This window comes from Pararge aegeria, chromosome 27 (genome assembly GCF_905163445.1).
Source record: "Pararge aegeria chromosome 27, ilParAegt1.1, whole genome shotgun sequence".
Lineage (NCBI taxonomy): Eukaryota > Metazoa > Arthropoda > Insecta > Lepidoptera > Nymphalidae > Pararge > Pararge aegeria.
In genome coordinates, this window is record NC_053206.1 from 8,305,150 (window position 1) to 8,331,188 (window position 26,039).

Consider the following 26,039-nt stretch of genomic DNA (forward strand, 5'->3'; position numbering starts at 1 on the left):
TCAAAGGCATTTGATTCTGTCAAATGGCCTGTGCTCTGGAAGACTCTACTGGAAATGGGAACGCCGAAACACCTCGTGCACCTACTTAGGCGTCTCTACGAAGATGGTACTGCATCTGTAAAGACAGATGACCAATTTTCGAACCACTTTCAACCTAAGGCCGGGGTTCGTCAAGGATGCATAATCTCGCCACTTCTGTTTAATATATACACAGAGCTTATTATGAGACGCACTCTAGAAAACTGGCCAGATGGAGTTGTAATTGGTGGCCTAAAGATTTCCAACTTGCGCTACGCGGATGACACCACTCTATTCGCATCTAGTGCCCGCTACATAGAAAATCTCTTGCAAAAGATGGAAAGCATCAGTCTTGAATTTGGCCTGAAGATCAACCGTGCTAAGACCAAAATGATGATTGTCGACCGTATCAACAACAACACGCCGGAAGTAACACAAATTGCGAACTGTGATGTAGTTCAATCGTACATCTATTTAGGTGCGCAGATCTCCAATAATGGTGGCTGCATTGACGAGATCAAGAGACGAATGGCAATGTCTAGATCGGCTATGGACAAGTTGCAAAGGATATGGAGGAATCGTCATATAACGAAAGCCACAAAGATCCGGCTAGTTAAAGCACTGATATTCCCCATATTTTTCTACGCTTCGGAGACGTGGACCCTGAGGGAGACTGAGAAGAAAAGAATAGATGCTCTTGAGATGTGGTGCTGGAGGAGAATGTTGGGAGTGACCTGGAACATGTTTCGTACAAACGAATCAATTCTTGACGAACTCAGAATCAAACAGCGCCTTTCTTCTGCAGTTCAGGTGCGAATTCTTAGTTTCTTCGGTCACGTGTCCAGGCGTAATGACGTGTCCATTGAGCGACTTGTGGTTCAAGGTAAAGTAGAAGGTACCAGAGCACGCGGAAGATCACCGATGAGATGGACGGACCAAGTGAAGGCCACAATCGAGGCTCCTCTACATGAATGCGCAAGAAAGGCATCCGTTAGAGAAGAGTGGCGAAGTATTGTCAAGCGAGCCACAAAACCCAGATGACGACCACGACCAGTCTGTCAAGACTGAAACGACTAAGAAGAAGAAGAAGGCGACTGTTATTTTGCAAAGAATCTATTCACACTTTATATTAATTTTATGAAAAGGCTTTTTTTTTCTTTTTTTTTATTAGAGTAATATACTATAAAAAAATTCAATTCCAAGATGGTGGCCAAATAAAAAGACTAGAAGTCTAGTATATTGCGAGCTCTATTTGAATAATAACACCGTTATATAATCTAGCAGTAGCCAGGGCTGTGTTAGTAGCTGGGTTCTCTTCTCTAGTTCTCCCGGTACCCCTTCAGTTTGTGCTGGTTGACCTCGAAGAACAGCTCCCAGAAGGCCATGCGCTCATGATAGGGGCGTGTGCCAACTGACAAATCCTGGTCTATGTTCAGATACGTGTAGGTTTCCTCGCTGATGGAAGTCCACTTCACCGGCAGAAGCTCGGATGTCTCTGGAGTCGGATCCCTGGAAATTATAATAAGCATCAATACCGATTGACACAGTTGCTTTTATAACTCTTATTTAATGTCTCGAAACTTAAATATTTGAGGAATTTACTCGGAACTATTTTGTTGTTGTCATAGTTTCTGTTTCTTAACATACCTACTCTTGACCGATTCTGAACTTTAAATCCCAAGTGATAAGATTCTTTGTAACAAAGTGTGAAGACCTACCCATATTTGACGAAGTTTGTCCATAGAGCAGTTATCCGGTCTATAACCAGCTGGTCTGCCGCGGTCGGTGGCTCCGTCTCGGTGGTCAAGTCGTAAAGGTAGCCCAGCTCATCTGCGTGCGCCGCCCCCGGTGCAGTCACATTGACTCGCTTTTTAACGAAATTCCTATCGCCACTGTAAGAAAACATGTAGTAAAACACATCTTTGGCGCCGTTCTCGAGATACTTCTTCAAACTCAACTGTATAGGAAAGGCGAAGTCAAAATCTGACTGGAAATCTGTTAGGTTAGATCGTAGCGCATCGCTCAGCTCTTCATCGCCGATATAAAAGCGTCTAACAATCTGCTCCATTTCTTTGAATTCCTCGTCGTAGATAAATTTCTTCTGCAGAGTATCTTCGAAGACATTGAGATGCTTAAATTGTTCAGCCGGCATCATCGCGTATCCCACCAACTGCTCTCTGTTATTGAATCCGACTAGCACAGGTGTATTCCTCGCTTTAGGCATATCGATGTTCATTGGATGATCAGTCAAAATGCTATCGACGTTTTCGAACTCCTTTTCCACGCACGGTCTGCTTCTAATTCCGAGTTCTGTCGTCGCTGCTATGACCAGCTTGACATCAGTCTTCGCAAGGAACGCCACAGCCTCAGTAACGTCTTCCGTTTCGAAACCAAGGTGCGCAGCGATTCGCAACGGCTTACTTCTACCGTCTTCTTCTAACAGACCTGGAAGGAATGTAGAACCACTCTGCGTGATTGCCTGATTAAATAACTTTTCATGTTGCGATAGCAGATGGTATTCTACAGAAGCCCCACCGGCGCTTTCGCCCATGACCGTGATTTTATTGACATCTCCACCGAAAGAAGCTATGTTTTCCCTAATCCAGCGCAATGCTAACACCTGGTCCTTCAAGCCCTGGTTTCCTGGTATCTCCGGTGTGTCGAGACAGAAGAATCCGTACGGTCCCACTCTGTAGTTCAAGGCTACTAGGATGACGTCATGTCTCACCAGGTATTTGGGACCGTAGATGAATCTGTAAAAAGAATTTGATAAGATGATTGAAATTAGCTCTTATAGCCAGTAAATGCGGAAATCTCTTAGTGCTAATATAAAAGAAAAAAACAAAGGAATAGAAAACTATTTAATTGATATAAAAGAAAAAATTAAATAAAAAGACACATTAAACTTGGGTGACTAAATTACTAATCAGAGAAAATAATAATAATAAATAATGATAATAATAACAACTCGGTTTGGCCTTATCGATTTTGAGATGCCTTACTATAGGTACGACCCAGCGTCAGTTCTTGAAAATAGCAGTGCATTGCTCTACTGGGATCGAACGATTATCACTGACAGGTATATTACAGCTAATAGACCTGATATAGTGCTAGTCGATCGATCAGTGCGCCGTGCAATAATTGTTGACATAACTATTCCACATGACGATAATCTGGTGAAAGCTGAAAAGGAAAAAGTATCTAAATACTTGGTCCTTGCTCACGAGATTACCGCCATGTGGAATGTTGAGTCGACCGTTGTTGTTCCGATCGTCGTTTCAGTCAATGGTCTTCTCGCGAAAAGCTTCGACCAACATCTCAAGAAGCTTTCGCTTGGTTGTTGGATCAAGGGTCGGATACAGAAGGCAGTAGTCCTTGAAACGGCGCGTATTGTGAGGAGGTTTCTCAATCTGGAGCTCTGACCACCGGTTGCTTGGGCATTCAAAAGCCCCGCAAGCGGAGGGTGGAAGTTTTTTTTTTATAAATTTTTAATAGTGTTTTTTAATTTATTCTTAAGCATTGTTAATAATTTAAAAAAAAAAAAAAAAGAAAAATAATAAATGATAGATAAATAATGATTAAATACTCGGCAATAGTACGAATGTTTCAATTTGCATCGACAGCTTTATACATAGTTTTTTGCAGACAGAATGAAGGTGTCAACGTTTTTAAAAGTGAAACTGTTATTAAAAGTGTCACGAGAGATTTTATCTGAAGAACTTTTTTATCCGCAGGTGATTCTTTAACTCACACTGCATATTATTGTAATTTTTACTCTTTAGATAAATAGTGTTACAGCATGTGTATATAAAATGTGCAACAGAACTACGTTATAATATTATATTTCATAAGGAATCATCCTGCAAAAATATTAAATCAAAAGAAGCATATTTAATTTTCCAACAAATTCAAAACATTCTAAGTTTTTAGTTATGACAACCCTATTGAAGATAAAAGACCGACACGCGCATAGTACCTACGCTAAGCGATTCGTACCTAATAAAGTGTCAGGAGACACATGATTTTAATTTTGCATTTTGGTATCTGATTTCTTTCAGTAAAAACAATGTCAGCGGTTTACTCAAAATCTTAAATTTTGATTGAAAAAAAATTGAAATGAAAATTTATTTGTTCACATAAAACAATAGCAGATAAGGCGGAGAACTTCTGTTAAGTTTAAAACCTGTGCCAGAAGATCTCGCTCTTCCATTACAAAACACATTTTTATCTCAATTTATTTATATATTACTTTTTTTTTTTTTACTTTTTTTTTTTAATTTCTGATTGAAGACTCAGTGACATTACATAATGTACCTCATGTACTATTAAGCATGTGAACTATTATTTCGGTTTTCAGTAACACGTTATATATTTTATGGGATAAATCGTTTGTTAAACATGGTATGAAACCCTACAGTGGCGTGCACTTCATACCTGTGCAAAAGCATTGTCTACCCTATTTATTTTAAATTACTCTGATTGTGTTAGGATATTGCCATTTGTAGACATCTTCCTGCTTTATGCATACCCCGGGTCAAAGCTATATGCATGCAATTGAAACCCTATAAGCGTTTTATTTATTTCCCTACCTGCTAGTATATCCAATAGTGAATCCCCCCCCGTGGATCCAGACAAGCACAGGCAGTCTGTTCCTGGAGCTCGCTGTGTTCGGGGCGTAGATGTTCAGCTCCAAACAGTCCAAGCTGCCCACGATGGTGTTCTCATACTCCTCCACTTGAGGGCACACCTTGGAGTCCTGGGACGCATCGAACACTCCGTCGAATTTCGCTTGAGGAATGGACGCCTGGAGACGAAGAATGTTTCATACGAAAGCTTTTATCAGTAATGTCATATTTTTTATTAGTGCAATATCAATACCTGGTGAAGTAAAATATCACTTTTATATTTTTTTTATTAAATTGTAAAGTAAAGTCAAAAATATCTTTATTCAAGTAGGCCCACAGGTGGCACTTTTGATGCGTACATAAGAATTACACGGTAGTGAGATGATGGCGATAACCACATTCCTAAACTTACAACTAAAGCTACGAGGGTTCCAAACGCGTCCCGGTCTAAGAAGAAGCCCACAACAAACTTAGCCGGGTGTTTTTTTTTTTGTTATCACCATCTCACAATGCCATTTTAAATTATTAGAAGAGCAACCTGGTTAGAGCAATAATTTACACCCAAGCTTTTTTATCGTTTACGTAGTCCTTTATACTATAATAGGACTTTTCTATAAGCTTACATTTAATACAAACTTTGAACTTTTTAAGAGACATCCGACTCCGACTACTCAACTAAAATGAAATAAAACCGACAGGATTTGAACCTGCTTCTCTCAGGCATTCGCGGCCTCGGCGCCTTTTTTTTCCACTGCAACTTAGCCCTCGACTACAATCTTGAATCTTGTGATGATGCAGTCTAATATTTAATAAATAAATAAATAACATAGTATCATTTAGTTAGCGGCACGTCTTTGCCAAAAGGGGGGTAACAAGCCACGGCCAAAGGCTCCCACCAGACGAAACCTTTCTCTGGTCTGGTCTCAGAAATTATAAATTCCCAATTTGCCCCTGCCGGGAATCGAATCCGGGACCTCCTACTTAAATTCACAGCGATAACCGTTGCGCCAGGGAGGTCACCTTACCAATAAACTACCGCTCTCCCGCTGAAGCCGATATAAGTATTTGCCTTTTATAACAGTCTTACAGAGACTGTAGCACCATCTAGTAGGTAACATTGCAGTTTCAATGTACTTAGACTAGGTTGTTGTTTTAGACTTAGGTTGATTGGCGCAGTGGGCAGCGACCCTGCTTTCCGAGTCCAAGACCGAGGTTTCGGTTCCCATCTGTATATTATAAGTATTTATGTATATTAAAGTCCACGAAGCGGTGATAGCGCATTGGGCTCGACTTCTCTTTCGGGGGGCCGAGTTGGAATCCCAGCACGCACCTGTAACTTTTCTTAGTTATAAATAAATAAAAAAAAAAACATTTATTTCGACCGACTTGGATCATAAATGGTTAGTAAAATACAAAGTTAAAATTAAGTTAAGTTGTTAGTAAACTTAGCCTAAGGAAATAGTTTATATAATACCCTTCGAGCATGCCCGATTGGAAAGCACGTGTACCATGCAGCAATGGCACAGGTACTGACAATCAGTCAGTTATGTGCGTTTAAAGTAATTAAAATATCACTAGCTTAAACGGTGTAGGAAAACATCGTGAGAAAACCTGCGTGCCTGACAGTTCTACATAATGTTCTCAAAGGTGTGTGGAGTCCACCAATCCATATTGAGCCAGCGTGGTGCACTACGGCCCACCCCTTCTAATTGTGGGAGGCGACCCGTGCCCTGTAATGGGTTGATATGATGATGATAATGAAAGAAAATTTCACACAGTAGCTTGCGTTATGGTTACTAAGATAACTGAGGCATATTTTTTATGAATAATTTACATAAATACCTATAACATACCGATAAACACACGTACACCGAAAAACTTCATGTTCGTCACACAAACATTTTCCAGTTGTGGGAATCGAACCAACCTTTGACTAGGAAAGCAGGGCCGCTGCCCACTGCCCCAATTGAAAGGTTGAAAGATGAAATGGGTTGAAAACGATGATCACACTAAATTTTTCTGCTCGGTAACAATATCGACTTGTCAAAAAGGCCATAGGAATGTTTTGTTATCAGATACAGTTAACACTAAAGTGGTTTAGCGAATTTCTGAGATAATCTAGTATCTACAATGTTAAAGTACATGTAGAATGGAGATGCATTTGCAGTGAATTTTATCTTATCTTTATTTGGAGTACACCTGGATTGTCAAGTGCTACTCCAAATTCGTATTCTAGAACTGTTTCTAAGAAAAATAAACGAAGATGTTTTTAAGGACGTCCATAACGATTATTAACTAACTCGAATGTAACCTTTACCGACCCGCACTGGGACTTCGTGGTGGACTACGTTCTAAACCCTTCTCATTGTGACCTGCGGGACAAGACCGGCCACGGCAGGGTGGCTTCGTATCTCACGACAGGCTTGCGACAAGCGTAAATCTCGCGATCACTGCAGTCGAACGTCACTTTTCCATACAATAAATATAGAAAAGTGACGCTTGACAGTAGGGATCGCGAGATTTAAGACTGTTTTAAGATCCCCTGCCGTGATGATGATCTTACCTTTTAGAATGTCGGTTTAAGATTCTAATAACCTGTGATGCGAAGTTTTAACCTTGTCTAAATTAATTATACAACGTGTAAATGAAATCGAAATAATACTTCAGACGCTTTAGAGGTATATTGTTTACAAGACTTATCCGTAAAACCAATAACCTAATAATTTTTGAGTAAACCACTGCCATACTTTTTACTGGAAGAAATCAAATACATACAAATACAGCCCTAAAATGCAAAATTAAAATCATGTGACTCCTGTCACTTTATTAGCTACGCGTCGCGTAGCGTAGGTACTATGCGCGTGTCGATCTTTTATCTTCAATGGGATTGCCATAATTAAACACTTCGTATGTCTAGAAAAATATTTTACAGGGTGATTCCTCCTGAAATATACTCATGCATGCTTCAATATTATTTCGTTATTCTGTTACACGTTGTATAAATCAAATTCTTACCCCGAACGGATTGTCCTCTTCAACTTGTGCGTAAGGAATCCCCAAAAACATGGAATACTCCCCATCATCAGCTCTCAGCCCACGGATAAGACCCGCTGGTGCATTCACCAAAGGATCCAATCTGACCAGACCGTGAACTGACCCCAAGGTCAATAAGACAAAATACACAACCCACATCTTACCGCCACTGCGTTGCGCACCACTTTGATCTTAACTGCCGGGAGAGGAATGGCTATCTTCAGATAAATCTTATCCGATATCTCAAGATTCGATAATTTGAACAGTGCAAGCAACTTTTGTCATTTAACGAACAATATAAATTGTATAATAGATTTATGTAATTTTACTTCCTATGACGCGTGATGAAATTCAGATTGAAATGGCTTTACACACAGGCATGAAACACGCGCAAATGTAACACATAACGAAGTTAATTTCCATGAGATTTTAAAACTATTACTTTTAAACAACGTATAATGTTAACGTAAAACATAAATGTTTTTAATAATAGCATCGGTGATAACTAAATTGACCTGTTTTATAAGGACACTTGCTTATTTTGTTATGAACAATTATTGTCGAACTTATTATCTCACAGTTCATTGCTTCTCCCGATACCCCTTAAGTTTGTGCTTGTTGGCTTCAAAGAACAGCTCCCAGAAAGCCATGCGCTCGTGGTAAGGGCGTGTGGCAACTGTCAGCTGCCGGTCAATGTTGAGATACGTGTACGTTTTCTCTCTGATGGGCGACCACTTCACCGGCAGAAGCTCGGACGTCTCTGGAGTCGGATCCCTGGAAATGATCATAACAGCAATAATAAACTGTTATTTCCTGCAATTAACTGGCGATTGCTTACAACCTATCGACGTTTTCGTCACAAATTTAGGAATGGCAATATAAATAATAAAGCGTCTTACCCAAACTTTGCAAAGTTCGTCCATAAAGTTGTCATTCGGTCGATTACCAGTTGATCTGCCGTAGATGGCGCATCCATCTCATAGGACAAATCAAACAAGTAGCCAATTTCATCAGCGTGTGCCGCTCCTGGTGTAGTAACATTGAATCGTCTTTTACTATAATTCCTGTCACCGCTGTAAGAAAACATGTAGTAAAACACATCTTTAGCGCCGCCCTCAAGGTACTTCTCGAGGCTTACTTGTACAGGATAGGCGAAATCGTAATCCGAATGAAAATCAGTAATATTAGCTCGTAATGCGTCACTCATCTCCTCATCTCCCATGTAGAAGCGTCGCAAAATGTGTTCCATTTCTTTGAAATCTTCGTCATATACAAATTTCTTTAGCAAAGATTCTTCAAAAAAATTTAAGCGTATTTTGTAGCGTATTTCACCAACTGTTCCTCATTATTAAAACCTACTAGTACAGGCATGTTGCTAACTTTAGGTAAATCTAAATTTATTGGATGATCTGTCATAATGCTGTCTACATTTTCAAATTCTTTTTCTACACATGGTCTATTTGTTAATCCGAGTTCTACTATGGCTGCTATAACTAGTTTGAAATCAGTCTTACTAAGGAATGCTACGGCCTCAGCAACGTCTTCCGTTTCGAATCCTAGTTTGTGAGCGATGCTCAGAGGTTTACTTCTGCCTGATTCTTCTATAAGCCCTGGAATGAGCATGGAACCACTCTGTATAATTGCTTGGTCAAATAGTTTCTCATGTTTTGACACAAGATGGTATTCTATTGAAACGCCTCCGGCACTTTCGCCCATTACCGTGACTCTATTCTCATCACCGCCAAACGATGCTATGTTTTCTCTTATCCAGCGTAATGCTAATACCTGGTCCTTCAGACCCTGGTTTCCTGGTATCTCAGGTGTGTCGAGACAGAAAAATCCGTACGGTCCTACTCTGTAGTTCAAGGTTATCAGTATAACGTCATGCCTCACCAGATATTTAGGTCCGTAGAGGAACCTGTTAGAATTCAAGAAATTTATTATGGTCATCGTATTTTCATAATGCATTATGTGTATCAATAATATCGAACATATCTTACCTACTAGCGAACCCAGTGGAAAATCCACCTCCATAGATCCAGACCAGCACAGGCAGACTGTTTCTAGAACTTGCTTTATTGGGTACGTAGATGTTCAAATGTAGACAGTCTAAATTACCGACTATTGTGTTTCCGAAACTTTCTAGTTGAGGACAGATGGCCGAGTCGTCTAACGCGTCAAAAATTGTGTGGAATTTAGGTTGAGGAATGGCAGCCTAAAAATGTTTATATCATAACAGTATTTCTAGATTATTTAAGTGAAAGCATAAGCTTTAAATCTTTTCCTATAAGGGAGAAATTATGTACCCAGCTTTAGGACTTTATGGCAATGACAAATGTTATTTTAAGGACGAAAAGTAAAACTGAATACAATTTTAAAACCAACGTATTAATTTTCATACAAACGAAGAACACTAAACACGTTGATCAATAAACATGACTCTATGCTCGTTAAGCATATTATCCTATTCGATCAATATCACCACATTAAATGTAATGTAATGTATCGAGATTGTTTCGCTTAAGAACATGCAACCTTAATACATAAGTCTTTGAAATAACAAAATCAAGGATGAAATTGTATATCTTGCTGTAAAAGGGACGACAGATGTATGCATATTATTAAGCCCTACAAAATATATTGGCTTAACGTAAATCCAAGGTGTGCAATATAAGTTTACGGAAGCGTATTATTTTTGTGTCGCGCGTCAAACTAGCGCATCTAGTAATTATTTGTTTACGCAACAGCTATTATTTCCATAAACTCTTACCCCGAAAGGGTTGCCCTCTTCGATTAACGCGTAAGGTATCCCCAAGAACATGGAATAGTCCCCATCATCAGCTCTCAACCCTCGGATAAGTCCCGCTGGAGCATCTACCAACGGATCCAATCTGACCAGGCCGTGAGCTGACCCCATGGCCAAAAGCAGAAACTTCAGAACCCACATTTTACCACTACCAAGGTATAAACAACTTTGATCTCAATTGTCAGAAAATGTATGGCTATTCAGTTTAATCTTATCGGAAATCTTAAGATTTGATAACTGGAGATGTGCAAACTTTCGATTAAATTTGAAAGCGTTTTCACTGTAAGAGAAATAGAAACTCAGAATAACTGTCCAATGATTTAATCGCAAGACCAATGATTTAATTTGAATGTTTCTCGAGGGACACAAAGATTTATCATCAACGCAAATTCTACTTCATATGATTTCAGCTTAACTTCTTTACTTTTGCTGATACCCCTTTAGCTTTTCTGCGTTGACGTCAAAGAACAGCTCCCAGAAGGCCATGCGCTCGTGGTAGGGGCGAGTGGCCACTGTCAGCTCTCGGTCGATGCTCAGATACGTGTAGGAATTTTCGCTGATAGGCGACCACTTCACTGGCAAAAGCTCCGTCGTCTCTGGAGTAGGATCCCTAGAAATTATAACTATCATCCACTGTTATTTTAGAACTAATGATAACTTTGATGCTCCTGTTACTACTATCAAAGGTATCATGTTATAAAATCATATACTCAGCCCAACAAAGTTTTTCCCCCAACTTTCCTAAGACGATATGCTGATATCACTAATTTTTGACCGTTTCTAGTAAGTCTATTGTTTATATCCACTTTTTTATATAGATTAATGTCTTGTTTAACAAAGATTAAATTGTTATAAATATTTTGCGAAGCTACTGTAAGTATACTTATTTCTTTAAATTTTTCACGGAGAGATTCGCGTGATCGAAGTTTGTATATTGAGCCTTATCTATCTATATATATAAAAGAGAAAGTGTGTAAGTATTTTCCGTATAGGCTCCGAAACGGCTGGATCAATTTCAATGAAACTTTCAGGGAATCTCCGGATTGACCTGGCGAGTAATCCTGTAAAGTTTGGTGACGATCGGAGCACTTCTTTTTTTGAATACGGAGAGAAATAAATGATTTAATATATTATGAGACTTAAATTAAAAATTTAATGATGTAAGTTTATTGTTTAAATAAAATAAAGCAAAATCTAGCTCGGCGAAGCGCTACGCTAGTATAATATATAATAAAGAGCCTTACCCAAATTTTGCAAAGTTCGTCCATAAAGTTGTCATCTGATCGATCACCAGCTGATCTGCCGCAGACGGCGTCTCGTCCTCGTACGACAAATCGAACAAGTAACCAATTTCATCTGAGTGCGCCGCCCCTGGTTCGGTAATATTGAGCCGTTTTTTTACAAAATTTCTATCACCATTATAAGAAAACATATAGTAATACACATTTTTGGCGCCGCTCTCAAGGTACTTCTTTAAGTTTGCCTGTATCGGAAAGGCGAAATCGTAATCTGAATCAAAATCTGTAATATTGGGTCGTAATATTTGGCTCATATCCTCATCACCTATGTAGAAGCGTCTCACAATGTCCTCCATTTCCAGAAATTCTTCGTCGTAGAGAAATTTCTTCTTCAAAGATTCTTCGAAAAAATTACGGTTTTTAAATTGTTCATCTGGCAAGGTAGCGTATTTTGCAAATCTTTCCTTGTTATTAAAACCAATCAGAATTGGCATGTTTTTTACTTTAGGTCTATCTTTGTATATCGGATGATCTACCAAAATGCTGTTGACATTTTCGAATTCCTTTTCCACGCATGGTCTACTTGTGAACCCAAGTTCTTCTGTGGCTGCTATGACAAGTTTGACATCAGTCTTCGTTAAGAATTCCACCGCCTCAGTTATGTCTTCGGTTTCGTATCCTAGTTTCCGAGCGATGCTAAGAGCTTTACTTCTACCTGATTCTTCTAATAGCCCAGGAATAAGCATAGAACCACTATGTATAATTGCTTGGTTAAAAAGTGGCTCGTTTGGCGACGCGAGATGAAAGTCTACCGAAACGCCCCCAGCACTTTGGCCCATCACCGTTACTTTATTCACATCGCCACCGAAAGAGGCTATGTTTTCCCTAATCCAGCGTAATGCTAAGACCTGGTCTTTTAGCCCCTGGTTTCCTGGTATCTCAGGTGTGTCGAGACACAAAAATCCGTACGGTCCCACTCTGTAGTTGAAGGTTACCAGGATGACGTCATGCCTCACCAGATATTTGGGACCATAGACGAATCTATCATAGAAAGGAGAAAGACTTTATTGCAACATGACGCAAAGAAAAAATATAAAGCAAATAGAAATAGTACTGCTCGCTGAGTGGAAAGTCGGCATCAATACTAAAAGCGACAGTATCTATAACAAAGGAATCATTTAATTGATTATTCAATAACAAATTTGGACATGGCTTTTTAGTCTTTATCTTATTGCTTACCTACTAGCGAACCCAACAGAAAATGCACCTCCGTAGATCGAAACCAGCACAGGCAGTCTGTTTCTAGAACTTGCTTTATTGGGTACGTAGATGTTCATATGTAGACAGTCCAAAGTGCCAACTATTGTTTTCCCAAATTCTTCCACTTGAGGGCAGATTGCAGAGTCGTCGGACGCGTCAAAAACTGAGTTAAATTTAGTTTGAGGAATGGATTCCTGAAAGTTGTTGTTGTTAATAGTAATTAAGTTTATTTATATGGGATTACCGCCTTGCTCCTTTTCCGTGTCGAGATTGTCGTTTTTGACTGAATAAAGGTAGCAACAAAACTTCAAAAAAGCGTTTTTATATATACGAGTATCACTACTTCGTTGCACCACAAACGAGCCAAACTAATCCAACCCTTAACTACTTAGCAACAATTAAGTTAACTCTAACATCAATTGTTGCTTAGAACGAGTCTGATATTAAAAGAAACTGAACAATTCGCGAGTAAATAAACCGACTTACCCGACTGCCTGGCAGAGACCGTATACCATAAATAATCTATGTTGATTGAATCTTTGTCTAATAAAGAACTTTCAAATGCATTCCTTCGGAGTTAAAACGGGATTTTCAAGTTTAAATTATGTTGCTTTATTGTTATTGAAATTGAAAAGATGTATGTTGTTAAAACCATCAAATTCATCTTGTGATTTTATCTAAGGTATCAGATATTATAAGTTTTTTTTAAACTTCTTCGTTTATAAAAAAAAAAATATAAAAATTCTTACCCCAAATGGGTGATCCATCTGAACTTGCGCGTAAGGTATCCCCAAAAACATAGTATACTCCCCATCATCAGCACTCAAGCCTCGAATAAGACCCGCAGGCGCATTTACTAACGGATCCAATCTAACCAGGCAGTGAGCTGACCCCAAGGTTACCAAGACTAACTTTAAAACCCACATCTTAACGCCACTGCATTGGGCACCACTTTGATCTGAACTGCCAGCAGATGAATGACTATCTACAGATAAATCTTATCCGATATCTTTAAATTTGATAACATTAGTTTATAAACTTTTGTTTGAATTGCCCGACAGTGCTGGTTATTCAAAAGAGTCTACAGTGAACTGTAGGCACTTGAAATATCAATGTGCAGCAATGATTATTTTATTTTTGCAGTTGTTGCATTCAGTTGGTAATTAGAGAAGAGGTGATAGTAGGTGATAGTAGCTAGCAGCTCGACTGCACTTTCGGTGGCGATTTCGAATCCCAGCACCTCTAACTAAGTTTAACTTTTCTAAGTTGTGTGCGTTTGAAGTAATTAAAAACATCACTTGCTTCGACGGTGAAGGAAAACCATCGTGAGGAAACCTGCATGCCTGAGAGTTCTTCATAATGTTCTCAAAGGTATGTCGAGTCTATCAATCCGCAATACGTAGCGCGGTAGACTACGGCCTACAGGCCCCTTCTCATTGTGGGATGAGACACGTGCCCTGTAGTGGGCCGGTCATAGGTCGATATGTCAAAGTCAAAAATATCTTTATTCAAGTAGGCCCATAGGTGGCACTTTTGATGCGTACATAAGAATTACACGGTAGTGAGATGATGGCGATAACCACATTCGTAAACTTAAAACTAAAGCTACGAGCTTTCCAAACGCGTCCTGGTCAAGAAGAAGCCCACAACAAACTTAGCCGGGTGTTTTTTTTTTTTTTTGTTATCACCACCATGATGATGATATTCATTAGAAATAAATAATAGTTTAAAAAAAAAACCTAAAAACACGCTTTTTATAGAAAACCGAACTAAAAAATAGAAAATAAATTTTAATAAATTTAAATTAAGAATAGTGTTAAAAATTTCAATAAATATAAATTAATAATAGTGTGAATAAAAAAAATATATTTTATTGTAAAAAAAGCGTGGGGTGCATGGTGTCAATAGTTATAAATATTTTATTGACAGATATGAGTAGAGTGATTATTATTTTGATAATATCTTAAAAAGCACCCCACGCTTTTTTTTAAATAATTTTTTTTTTATTTACACTATTATTAATTTATATTTATTGAAATTTTTAACACTATTCTTAATTTTAAATTTATTAAAATTTATTTTCTATTTTTTAGTTCGGTTTTCTATAAAACGTGTGTTTTTTAGTTTTTTTTAAACTATTATTTATTTTCTACTTTTTAGTTTGGTTTATTTTAAACTGTTATTTGATCTAATCTACTATCAATTCCGTGATAACTTATTTAAAACAACCCATTAAAAAGTAACAGCTAATGCCCTCTACCATCTAGTAGCTTAATGTTTTCTGTGGAATTTGTTACTTGTCTGTTGGAAGCGCCATAGGTTTTTTACATTTGGGTCTAGATGGCGCTGTAGTAATAGTAATTAATAGTTCGAAAAAACTAAAAAAAAATATTTTTTATATTGAAAATTGGAATAATCTTCTCAGATTATTGTATTGTCATCGGTCCTCGATATGTCTACAAAGTTTGAATCAAATCTGATCGTTCAAAGTGGGTCAAAATCGCGCCCAAAGATGTCGGTTACAAACATACAAACATACATACAAGTGAAGCTAATAAAAAGCTAATAAAAAAGGGTTGAAATTAGAAATACATTATAAACTACCTCTTTATTTTTAAATCTTACTGTACAAGCTGTAATCTTCTGAATCAGAATGCAGGAACTAGTCAAGTCTATTCACCTTTTTCGTTTATTTTTAATAAAAACTAGCTGTCCCGGCGAACTTCGTACCGTGGATCTTTTTTTTACTGTAATTATAAAACTTATTATCCTATTCCGGTCTAAGAGAAATCCAAAAAATCAAATATCATAAAAATTGGTCCAACCATTCTTGAGTTGTAAATGGTGTAACTAACACAACTTTCTTTTATATACTCGTATATAGATCTGTTATCTGATAATGATTTTAAAAATTTAAACAAGGTATAAATGTTCACAGTTTATTTACAACAGCAAGATTAAACATGACATATTTCCTTGTGTGATGTGACATTTACACGAATTCTAGGAATTTTTGGTTAGTTTTCCGGATACCCCTTCAGCTTGTGCTTGTTGGTCTCATAGAAAAGCTCCCAGAAGGCCATGCGATCGTGGTAGGGGCGTGTGGCAACTGACAGCTGGTGGTCTATGTTCAGATACGTGTAGGTTTGCTCGCTAATGGGCGACCACTTCACCGGCAGAAGCTCGGACGTCTCTGGAGTCGGATCCCTGAAAGTTACGACAAAAAACAACAATTATTATACTGTTGTGATAATATGAGAAAGCAGGCAATACTACACCACGTTCAAGAATAGCATCGCAAAAATTAAAGAATCTTACCCATATTTTACGAAGTTCGTCCATAAAGTTGTCATCTGATCGATGACCAGCTGATCTGCTGCAGACGGCGCCTCGTCCTCGTACGACAAATCAAATAAGTAACTTATTTCATCGGCATGCGACGCCCCTGGTTCGGTGACATTAAACCGTTTCTTAACAAAATTTCTATCACCGCTGTAGGAAAACATGTAGTAATACACATCTTTGGCGCCGCCCTCGAGGTACTTTTGTATGCTCATTTGTATGGGAAAAGCGAAGTCGTAATCCGAATCGAAGTCTGTTATGTTGGCGGATAATGCTTCGGTTATCTGCTCGTCACCTATGTAGAAGCGTCTCACAATGTCTTCCATTGCTTTGAAATCTTCGTCATAGACAAATTTCTTTTGCAAAGATTCTTCGAAGAAATTACGGTTCTTGAATTGTTCAGCAGACATGGTAGCGAATTTTGTTAATCGTTCCTTGTTATTAAAACCAACCAATACAGGCATGTTTCTTACTTTAGGTCTATCTATATTTATTGGATGCTCTGTCATAATGCTGTCGACGTTTTCGAATTCTTTTTCTACGCATGGTCTACTTGATAAACCCAATTCGTCTGTGGCTGCTATGACCAGTTTGACATCAGTCTGCGTAAGGAACGCCACAGCTTCATTTATGTCTTCTGTTTCGAAGCCTAGTTTCTGGGCGATGCTCAGAGCTTTACTTCTGCCTGTTTCTTCCAAGAGACCAGGAAGGAGGATTGTGCCACTTTGTATAATTGCTTGGTTGAAAAGTGTCTCCTGCTGTGACACGAGATGGTATTCGATTGAAGCAGCCCCAGCACTTTCGCCCATAACCGTGACTTTGTTCACATCGCCACCAAATGAAGCTATGTTTTCTCTAATCCAACGCAATGCTAACACCTGGTCCTTCAGGCCCTGATTTCCTGGTATCTCTGGTGTGTCGAGACAGAAAAATCCGTACGGTCCCACTCTGTAGTTCAAGGTTACCAGGATGACGTCATGCCTCACTAGATATTTAGGACCGTAGAGGAATCTGTGAAATAATTCGTATATCAATATTTTAGAAATGTGTTTTTAAAATTAATTTCATGTTTGGCTTTCATAAAACAAACAGCATGTTGGTGCAGGGGGCAGCGACCCTGCTTTCTGAGTCCAAGATCGCGGCTTCGATTCCCACAACTGGAAAATGTTTGTGTTATGAGAATGAATGTTTTTTGTGGCTGGGTGTTTATCTGTACATTATAAGTATTTATGCGTATTATATTCATCAGATATCTTAGTACCCATAATGTGTTATACTAGCTACGCTTATTTTTTATTTATAAAATCTTTATGTCACCTGTTAGCGAAACCGTAGGAAAATCCACCTCCATAGATCCAGACCAGCACAGGCAGTCTGTTTCTAGAACTTGCTTTGTTGGGTACGTAGACGTTTAAGTGGAGACAATCCAAAGTACCAACTATTGTTTTACCAAATTCTTCCACTTGAGGGCAGATGGCAGAGTCGTCGGACGCGTCAAAAACTGAGTCGAACTTAGGTTGAGGGATGGATGCCTGAAAACATTCGATATTTATAGATTGCAGTTTTTCGCAATTATAAAAAAACTTCTATGCCTCTGATTTCGTCTGCGTTTTGTTTTCGTTTTCCATCTTAATGATGCATGAAACGGTGACAGTCCAGTGGGTAGGAGCTCGAATTCACTTTCGGAGGCCGAGTTCGAATCCCAGGACGCACTTCTAAATTTTCTAAGTTATGTGCGTTTTAAGAAATTAAAATATCACTCGCTTCAACGGTGAAGGAAAACATGGTGAGGAAAACCGTATGCCTGAGAGTTCTCGATAATATTCTCTAAGGTGTGTGGAGTCTACCAATCCGCACTGGGCCAGCGTGGCCTTGACCCCTTCTCATTGTTGGAGGAGACCCGTGCTCTGTTGTGTGACCATGTAATGGGTTGGTATAAAATTTTGATACGTATGATACTCTCTGACCCCTGAATTGACATTATTAAAAAAACGTGTGAGCCGTCACGGGACGCCTGGCAGATGTGAAACATCGAAATTGTTTTCTGTAAGTTATTGCAGATATTGCATAACAAAAAGATAAAGCATTACAAATTTGCTCCACAAATAAAAATAAATACAACCAAAATATAACCAATCCTTTGTAAGTCAGTTAATAATGACTGTTTTATTACGAAATTAATGTTAATTTTTATTGTTACATACGAAATACAAAAATTCAATCATATAGCGTGGCGAAGCGTCGCCACGGCGGCCTGTTTCGCCACGCCATCAATCAGTTTTACCCTCCGTCTATAGATGTTTCACATCAAAAACATTTAGATCTCTTTCTCTAAATATATCCGTACAAGAACCGTACATTTTTTCCGAGATAAGATTCTTTTAGACATTATGGCGCAATTGAGTAACGAACAACCATCTAAACTTTCGCACTGATCAAAATAGTTTAATAGAGATAACGTTAGTCATTCATTTTCGTTCCATTGCCTTGGTTTTGCAGCCATTATCCAACTAAAAACTCCACTTAGCAACAATATCTGTTACGTCAAGATATATCAAAACACATGACACATAATGTGCAAGATTTTTATCTCTGACAGATCAAGTGGGGCTATATTCTTACCTGGTATTTTAAGATATTATTGTGTTTTTCAACTAAATGAATTTAAAAAAAATATCTGCCAAGACGTTCCCTTTCCAGGGATCCCATCATCGGCTCCAGCTTGAACTAACACAGATTTAAGAACATACAGAATCAGTGTACACGACTAATATTGAAGCATCAAAAACAACTCCACTTTAGTAGTGTCTCTCGAACAGACGGTTTGTCACTTAATTAATTTAACAGTTGTCAGTAATTTTTCTACCTTTAATGTTCTAAACGTAAATAAAATGAGGAAAATGGGAAAGTTTTTGAGCTATCCAAATTCCGCGGGTGTGGGTTTTTGGGACAGCTAGCTTTCTACTCGTTCGTTTGTAGGCAGGGCAGTACTACCGCCATGCTTATTTCTGCCGCTAAGCAGCAATGCTGTGTTCCGGTGTGAAGGGCGTGGTTGCCGGTGTAGTTACAGGCGCATGACGCTTAACACGACACGGCACGATGCAGAACGTGTTGCTTGCGAAGTGTTGTTCTGTTAATAGGCGATGGAAAAAAATAAACATGAACTCTTACCCCAAAAGGATTGTCCTCCTGGACTTGCGCGTAAGGTATCCCCAAAAACATGGAATACTCCCCATCATCAGCCCTCAACCCTCGGATGAGGCCGGCCTGCGTCTCCACCAGCGGATCCAAGCCACGTACCGCCCCGAGGCACAGAAGGACCAACCCCGTAACCCACATCTTGCCACCACAGAGTCTGAGACCAATCTGCTTTACGTCAGGAGATGACTGTTATCTTATATCTCGAGTATCGATATCTTGATTTGTTTGGTGCGGTGTGAAACATGTATTAGTCGTTTTGCACTCGTATGGCTTTATGATTGACAGTTGCCATGTTTCGATGATAGCGATCGCGAGAGGTGATAACTAGGTCTACTGTAACCGCTTAAAGCAGTATTATTTTCGAATTATGTTTAGTCTAATTAGGTTCCGAAAATTTGTATATGCATTTTAAGTTTATAAAATTTGATACTCACAATAATGATAACATATAAGCACAAAATTACAAACATACACTCCCGATCATATCTCTTTTCACACCCACGTAATGTTGCTAGCTCACAAACTTTCCCATTTTCCACATTTTATGGTAAACGTTTAGAACATCAAAGGTAAAAGAATTACAGTCAACTGTTAAATGAATTAAGTGACAAACCGTCTACTAAAGTAGAGTGGTTTTTGATGCTTCAATATTAGTCGTGTACGGATTCGGTATATTCTCAATTCTGTGCATAAAAGTATGAGCGCATCGTAAGTGCCTGTGATGGATTTGCATAATCAAAGAATTTTTGAATTTCATTTCTTGTTGCATGTCCGCGTCAATTTACGTTCTTTAGTTAATTTAGTTTTTTGAAATAACACTTAAAACCCCTTTTCGTTGGATAATATGTCTGTATCCGGATACAGGTTTAGGGCACAAAGTATGTATATTAAAAATTTAACCAAGAAAAGTTAAGCGGTTGACCATACGAGTAGGTAACAATCGATATTATTATAACTTTTATAAGCAACTTTTCCCTCGAGGGTTATGTTTTTCGAGTGCATTTTAATTTCAATATTTTGTTTTCATTTTGAATAATTTTAGTGCCCAGTGTTGTCAAACGCAGTCGGAGGCATCTGCTCACTCCGAGATTTTGTTACTCTACCTATATCACCAACAAAAAAAAAAAATAGTTTAAAAAAACTAAAAAACACGCTTTTTATAGAAAACCGAACTAAAAATAGAAAATAAATTTTAATAAATTTAAATTAAGAATAGTGTTCAAAATTTCAATGATATAAATTAATAATAGTGTGAATAAAAAAAATATATTTTATTGTAAAAAAAGCGTGGGGTGCATGGTGTCAATAGTTATAAATATTTTATTGACAGATATGAGTAGAGTGATTATTATTTTGATAATATCTTAAAAAGCACCCCACGCTTTTTTTTAAATATTTTTTTTTTTATTCACACTATTATTAATTTATATTTATTGAAATTTTTAACACTATTCTTAATTTAAATTTATTAAAATTTATTTTCTATTTTTTAGTTCGGTTTTCTATAAAAAGCGTGTTTTTTAGTTTTTTTTATACTATTACTTATTTTCTACTTTTTAGTTTTATTTATTTAGGTTTATTTTAAACTGTTATTTGATCTAATCTACTATCAATTCCGTGATAACTTATTTAAAACAGCCCATTAAAAAGTAACAGCTAACGCCCTCTACCATCTAGTAGCTTAATGTTTTCTGTGGAATTTGTTAGTTGTCTGTTGGAAAAGCCATAGGTTTTTTACATTTGGGTCTAGATGGCGCTGTAGTAATTGTAATTAATAGTTCGAAAAAACTAAAAAATCTTATTTTTTATATTGAAAATTGGAATAATCTTCTCAGATTAGTGTATTGTCATCGGTACTCGATATGTCTACAAAGTTTGAATCAAATCTGATGGTTCAAAGTGGGTCAAAATCGCGCCCAAAGAAGTCGGTTACAAACAAACATACAAACATACAGGTGAAGCTAATAAAAAGCTAATAATTATTAGAAGTGAGCGTGGCATGCGTCCGACAGAGTTTGTTGACACTGCATAAAATAAGATTATTTAAAATGAAAACAAAATATTCAAATTAAAATGATGTTTCTATCCTTTTAGTTAGTTTTTAATGAATTTAATAAATTTGGCAGATGGACGCACTGAGGTTTATTGCTTTTGTTTTTAAATTTTTTTCTCTTTCAAAATGTTAACGATCTTTTTATTACTTTTTAGTGCGAAGTTTGTTTTAATAAACAAAAAAACTACTTCCAAAATAACAACAATAAAATGAAAATTATTACAATTAAACTAAAAATGGCTCTGCAGCGTGGCAGCCAGGTTGATTCTTTGCAAAAAAAAGGGAGATAGCCCTTCTGTCACCAGATGAGGCAAAATTATTATTTATTATTATACGATATAATTTTGAAGACTAATGCAAATCCGTCTATATATGACAGTTATTCCCGAATATATATAATGAAAAGGGATGAAAATAAACAAAAAGGTTAAATTTGTCATGATCTATTATTTATTATAACGAAAACCACTAACAGACATTCGTACGTTGGCGTGTGTACAGACTGATTATTTGATGTCGTGCTCTTGAGAGTGGGCTTAGTTGTTGACAGCCCTCATCCGGTCCCAGTTGGCCTTGAAGAACAGCTGCAGGAAGCTGAGGCGGTCGGTGTACGGTCGGCGTTTGACCGACAGCTGCTTGTCCATGTCTAAATACGTATAGGTGTCCTTGGTGACAGGCGTCCATTTGACCGGGAGCAGCTCTGAAGTCTCTGGCGTTGGATCTCTGAAAGTATTATTTATTTCATACTAGCTTTCACATGCGGCTCGCTCGCGTTGTGATTTCATGATACAGAATAGTGCACTATTTCAGGACGCTTGACTTTTTTTTTTTTTACAATACACACATCGCCGTCTAGCTCCAAAGTAAGCGTAGCTTGTGTTATGGGTACTAAGATAACGGATGAATAATTTTATAAATAAAATAAATCATCATCATCATCTCAACCAATCGACGTCCACTGCTGGACATAGGTCTTTTGTAGGGAGTTCCACAATACACGGTCCTGGGCCGCTTGTCTCCAGCGGCTCCCAGCGACTCGCCTGATGTCATCTCTCCACCTCGTTGGGGGCCGACCTACGCTGCGTTTACCGGTGCGGGGTCGCCATTCACGCACCTTAAGACCCCAACGTCCATCGGTTCTCCGAGCTATGTGCCCCGCCCATTGCCAATTCAGCTTCGCGACTCGCTGAGCTATGTCGGTAACTCTAGTTCTTCTACGGATCTCCTCATTTCTGATTTGATCACGTAGAGATACTCCTAACATAGCTCTCTCCATCGCCCGCTGACTGACTCTGAGCCTTCTTATGAGGCCCATAATATAAATAACTATAACTATGGTATGACTACCATACTCACTGACAGGTTAGCCCGCTACCATCTTACCACCAGGTGAGATTGTAGTCAAGGGTTAACTTGTAGTGGAATAAAAAAAAAACCTATGGGCCTACTTAAACAAATATATTTTTGACTTTGACTTTCGTTTAACGTACCCGTGTTTGACGAAGTTGGCCCAAAGCGTGGTCATTTGGTCTATCATCAGCTGGTCCGCGGGCGAGGGTGCGCCTGTGACGTACGCCTGGTCGAACTGGTAGCCCAGCTCGTCAGCGTGGGATGCCCCCTCTGCGGTCACGTTGAACCGGCTCTTCACGAAGTTCCTGGAACACAAAACGAACCGTCACCCTCGGGTCACTAGCGTCACTGTGTGAGATATGTACCTACCCGTTTTCATTAATGACGAGCAATGCTTAAATAATTAACGCAGAATCAAAGAAGATTCCTTCAGACATCATATCGACCCATTACCGGTCTACTGCAGAGCACGGGTCTCCTCCGAACACGCCTTCGAGAACGTTATGGAGAACTCTTAGGCATGCGGGTTTTCTCCCAATGTTTGCCTTCACCTTTAAAGCGGGTGATCTTCGTGATTACTGGCCACTACAGATTACGGGTCTCCCCCCCTACAATGAGAAGGGGTTTAGACCGTAGTCCACCATTCTGGCCCAGTGCGGATTGGTAGACTCCACACAGCTTTGAGAACATTAAGTAGAACTCTCAGGCATGCAGGTTTCCTTGCGATGTTTTCCTTCATCGTCGAAGCAATTGATGTTTAATTACTTGAAACGAACATATCTCAGAGAAAAGTCAGAGGTGCGTGCCGGTTATCGAACTCGGAACCCGAAACCCTAACCACTAGGCTATCTTTACCTATATGGCGAGATCAAAGTGAATTATCGCTTGCTTCAGCATTGAAGGAAAACATTGTGAGGAAACTTTACCTATATGGCAGGATCGAATTGAAATATCGCTTGCTTCAGCGGTGAAGGGAAACATCGTGAGGAAACCTGCATGCCTGAGAGTTCTACATAATGTTCTCAAAGGTGTGCGGAGTCCGCCAATACGAACCGTGCCAGCGTGGTGGACTACCCGACCCGGTGGACCCGTGATCTGTAGTAAAAGATCACTACTCCTGAGATTTCTCCATAACGTTCTCGAAGGCATGTGAAGTCTACTGGCCAAGTTCCAGTGGACTACGGTGTAAAAGCTTTTCATTTAGATCGTGCCCATAAGTGCTTCAGTAATGGGTTTTGATTATGATGAGTGGAAATAATAATTGAGTCTCACCTTTCGCCGCTGTATGAGAACACGTAGTAGAAGACGTCCGAAGCGCCCTTCTCCAGGTAGTTGTCGATGCTCCACTGCGCGGGGTAGTTGAAGAACCAGTCCGACTCGAAATCCATCAGGTTCCATCGCAACGCCTCCGTCACTGCCTCGTCTCCTGTCAATTGAGGATTGTCGGCTTTGACTTAGACCCGTATTCCAAAAAGCTACAGTAGTTTAGAAAAAAGTTAGTAAAGCATGGTGACAGAGCTCGTCCGTAAAGGTAGTTTTTGACCTTCCTGGCTCAGCGGTAGTCTTATGAAAATTGCTCTTAATTTGCTACACTCCGCCAAAAGTAGGAGAATCTGTATGTTGTAATTTATAATTCCTTTAATTCTTTTACTCCACACCAAACTGATCTTCGACAATGTAACTTCTACGCACGTTTCGCTCCGAGGAGTATAGCAAATTAAGCTTCATTTTCATAATATATCATGGAATTCCTCAAAGTAATACCTGCTTCTATTCAATACAAGTGGTTGGCGCTGTGGCTTATCAGTGAGAAGACCCTGGTTTAATCAGGGACGGAGGCAATTTGGAATACATTATTTCTGTAATTCTCTCTGCTCTAATTTTGTGGGAAGCCACCCTTCTGACAAAGAAGTGCCGCTAAGCGATTTAGTGTACGATGTCGCGTAAAAACTGATTATTGATATATGATCTGCATCTTTATTTACCATCAGGTGAGATTGCAGTCAAGGGCTAACTTTTAATAGACTCAAAATAAAAAAGCTTACCAATATAAAACCGACGTACAGTGTCCTCCATCGCTTGGAAGTCATCGTCGTCTACGAACGAGCTTCTTATACTGCTGAACACGTTTAGATTCTCAAAGTCACTCGGCGGTCGATTGGCGTACGAAACCAACTGCTCTTTATTCGTATATCCAGCCATCACTTTGGTATTCCTCACGTTCCTCATATCAGCTACCAAGGGATGTTCAGTTAGAATACTTTCCACACCATCGAACTTCCTCTCCAGACACGGCCCGAAGCCCATCCACAGTTCCCCAGTAGCACCTACGACTAACTTCGGATCAGCTTTGGCTAGGAATGAAACAGCGTCGTCTAAATCTTCGGTTTCATATCCCAACTTAGCCGCGAGTCTCAAAGGTGCTGTCACATCCGAGGAGCCAACAGCCCATGGGCCGAATACTGAACCACTCTGTAATATAACCTGATTAAACAGTCTCTCTTGGTTGGCCATCAGCTGGAATTCGACGGATACACTGCCCGCGCTTTCGCCGACCAGACTGATTTTGTTGTTATCCCCGCCGAAAGATGCTATGTTGTTCTTGATCCACCTTAAAGCTAGACGCTGGTCTTTTAACCCCTGGTTTCCTGGTACTTCGGGAGTGTCTATGCACATGAATCCATAAGCGCCTAACCTGAAAGAATGAAGAATGAAATGTATAGGTTAGATGAGGTTTAGTCATTTGAACCGTGACAATAGTCTAAATTCAGGATTTAGAGACCAGAATTCCCATTGCATGCACTGCGAAGTCGCAATTCTATCACCCTGGAACCCTGATGCGGTGATAGCCCATTGGGTTGGAGCTCAAAAGTTAGCCTAGAAGGTATTTGCTCGAATCCCAGCACGCACCTTTAACTATTCTAAGTTATGTGCGTTATAAGTAATTATAATATCACTTGCTTTAACCGTGAAGGAAAACATCGTGAGGAAACCAGCATATATGTGTATATCGGTATATATGCATGTTTATCTAAATGCATCACCTACCTCTCTTCTTGAGCTGTGTTTAACGCCTTTGGTTGCCTGGAAGAGATCGCTATGTAGCGGTAAGG

General features: G+C 39.0%; 3 protein-coding genes across 4 annotated transcripts in view; 1 reads left to right on the forward strand and 2 right to left on the reverse strand.

Annotated features, from left to right (window-relative positions):
* LOC120635860 (catenin alpha) overlaps positions 1–26,039 on the forward strand; it is a 102,063-nt gene that overhangs the window by 40,896 nt on the left and 35,128 nt on the right. The window lies entirely within an intron of this gene.
* LOC120635862 (cholinesterase-like) lies at positions 1,338–7,835 on the reverse strand. Its single transcript, XM_039907057.1, has 4 exons — positions 7,659–7,835; positions 4,608–4,822; positions 1,737–2,771; positions 1,338–1,527 (listed from the first exon to the last, which is right to left on the reverse strand). Exons 1-4 carry the CDS (start codon positions 7,833–7,835, stop codon positions 1,338–1,340), a joined length of 1,617 nt encoding a protein of 538 aa, XP_039762991.1.
* LOC120635861 (acetylcholinesterase-like) lies at positions 15,906–19,721 on the reverse strand. Its single transcript, XM_039907056.1, has 4 exons — positions 19,494–19,721; positions 17,640–17,854; positions 16,299–17,333; positions 15,906–16,187 (listed from the first exon to the last, which is right to left on the reverse strand). The coding sequence occupies exons 1-4, from the start codon at positions 19,659–19,661 to the stop codon at positions 15,998–16,000; spliced, it is 1,608 nt and encodes a 535-aa protein (XP_039762990.1). The 5' UTR covers positions 19,662–19,721; the 3' UTR covers positions 15,906–15,997.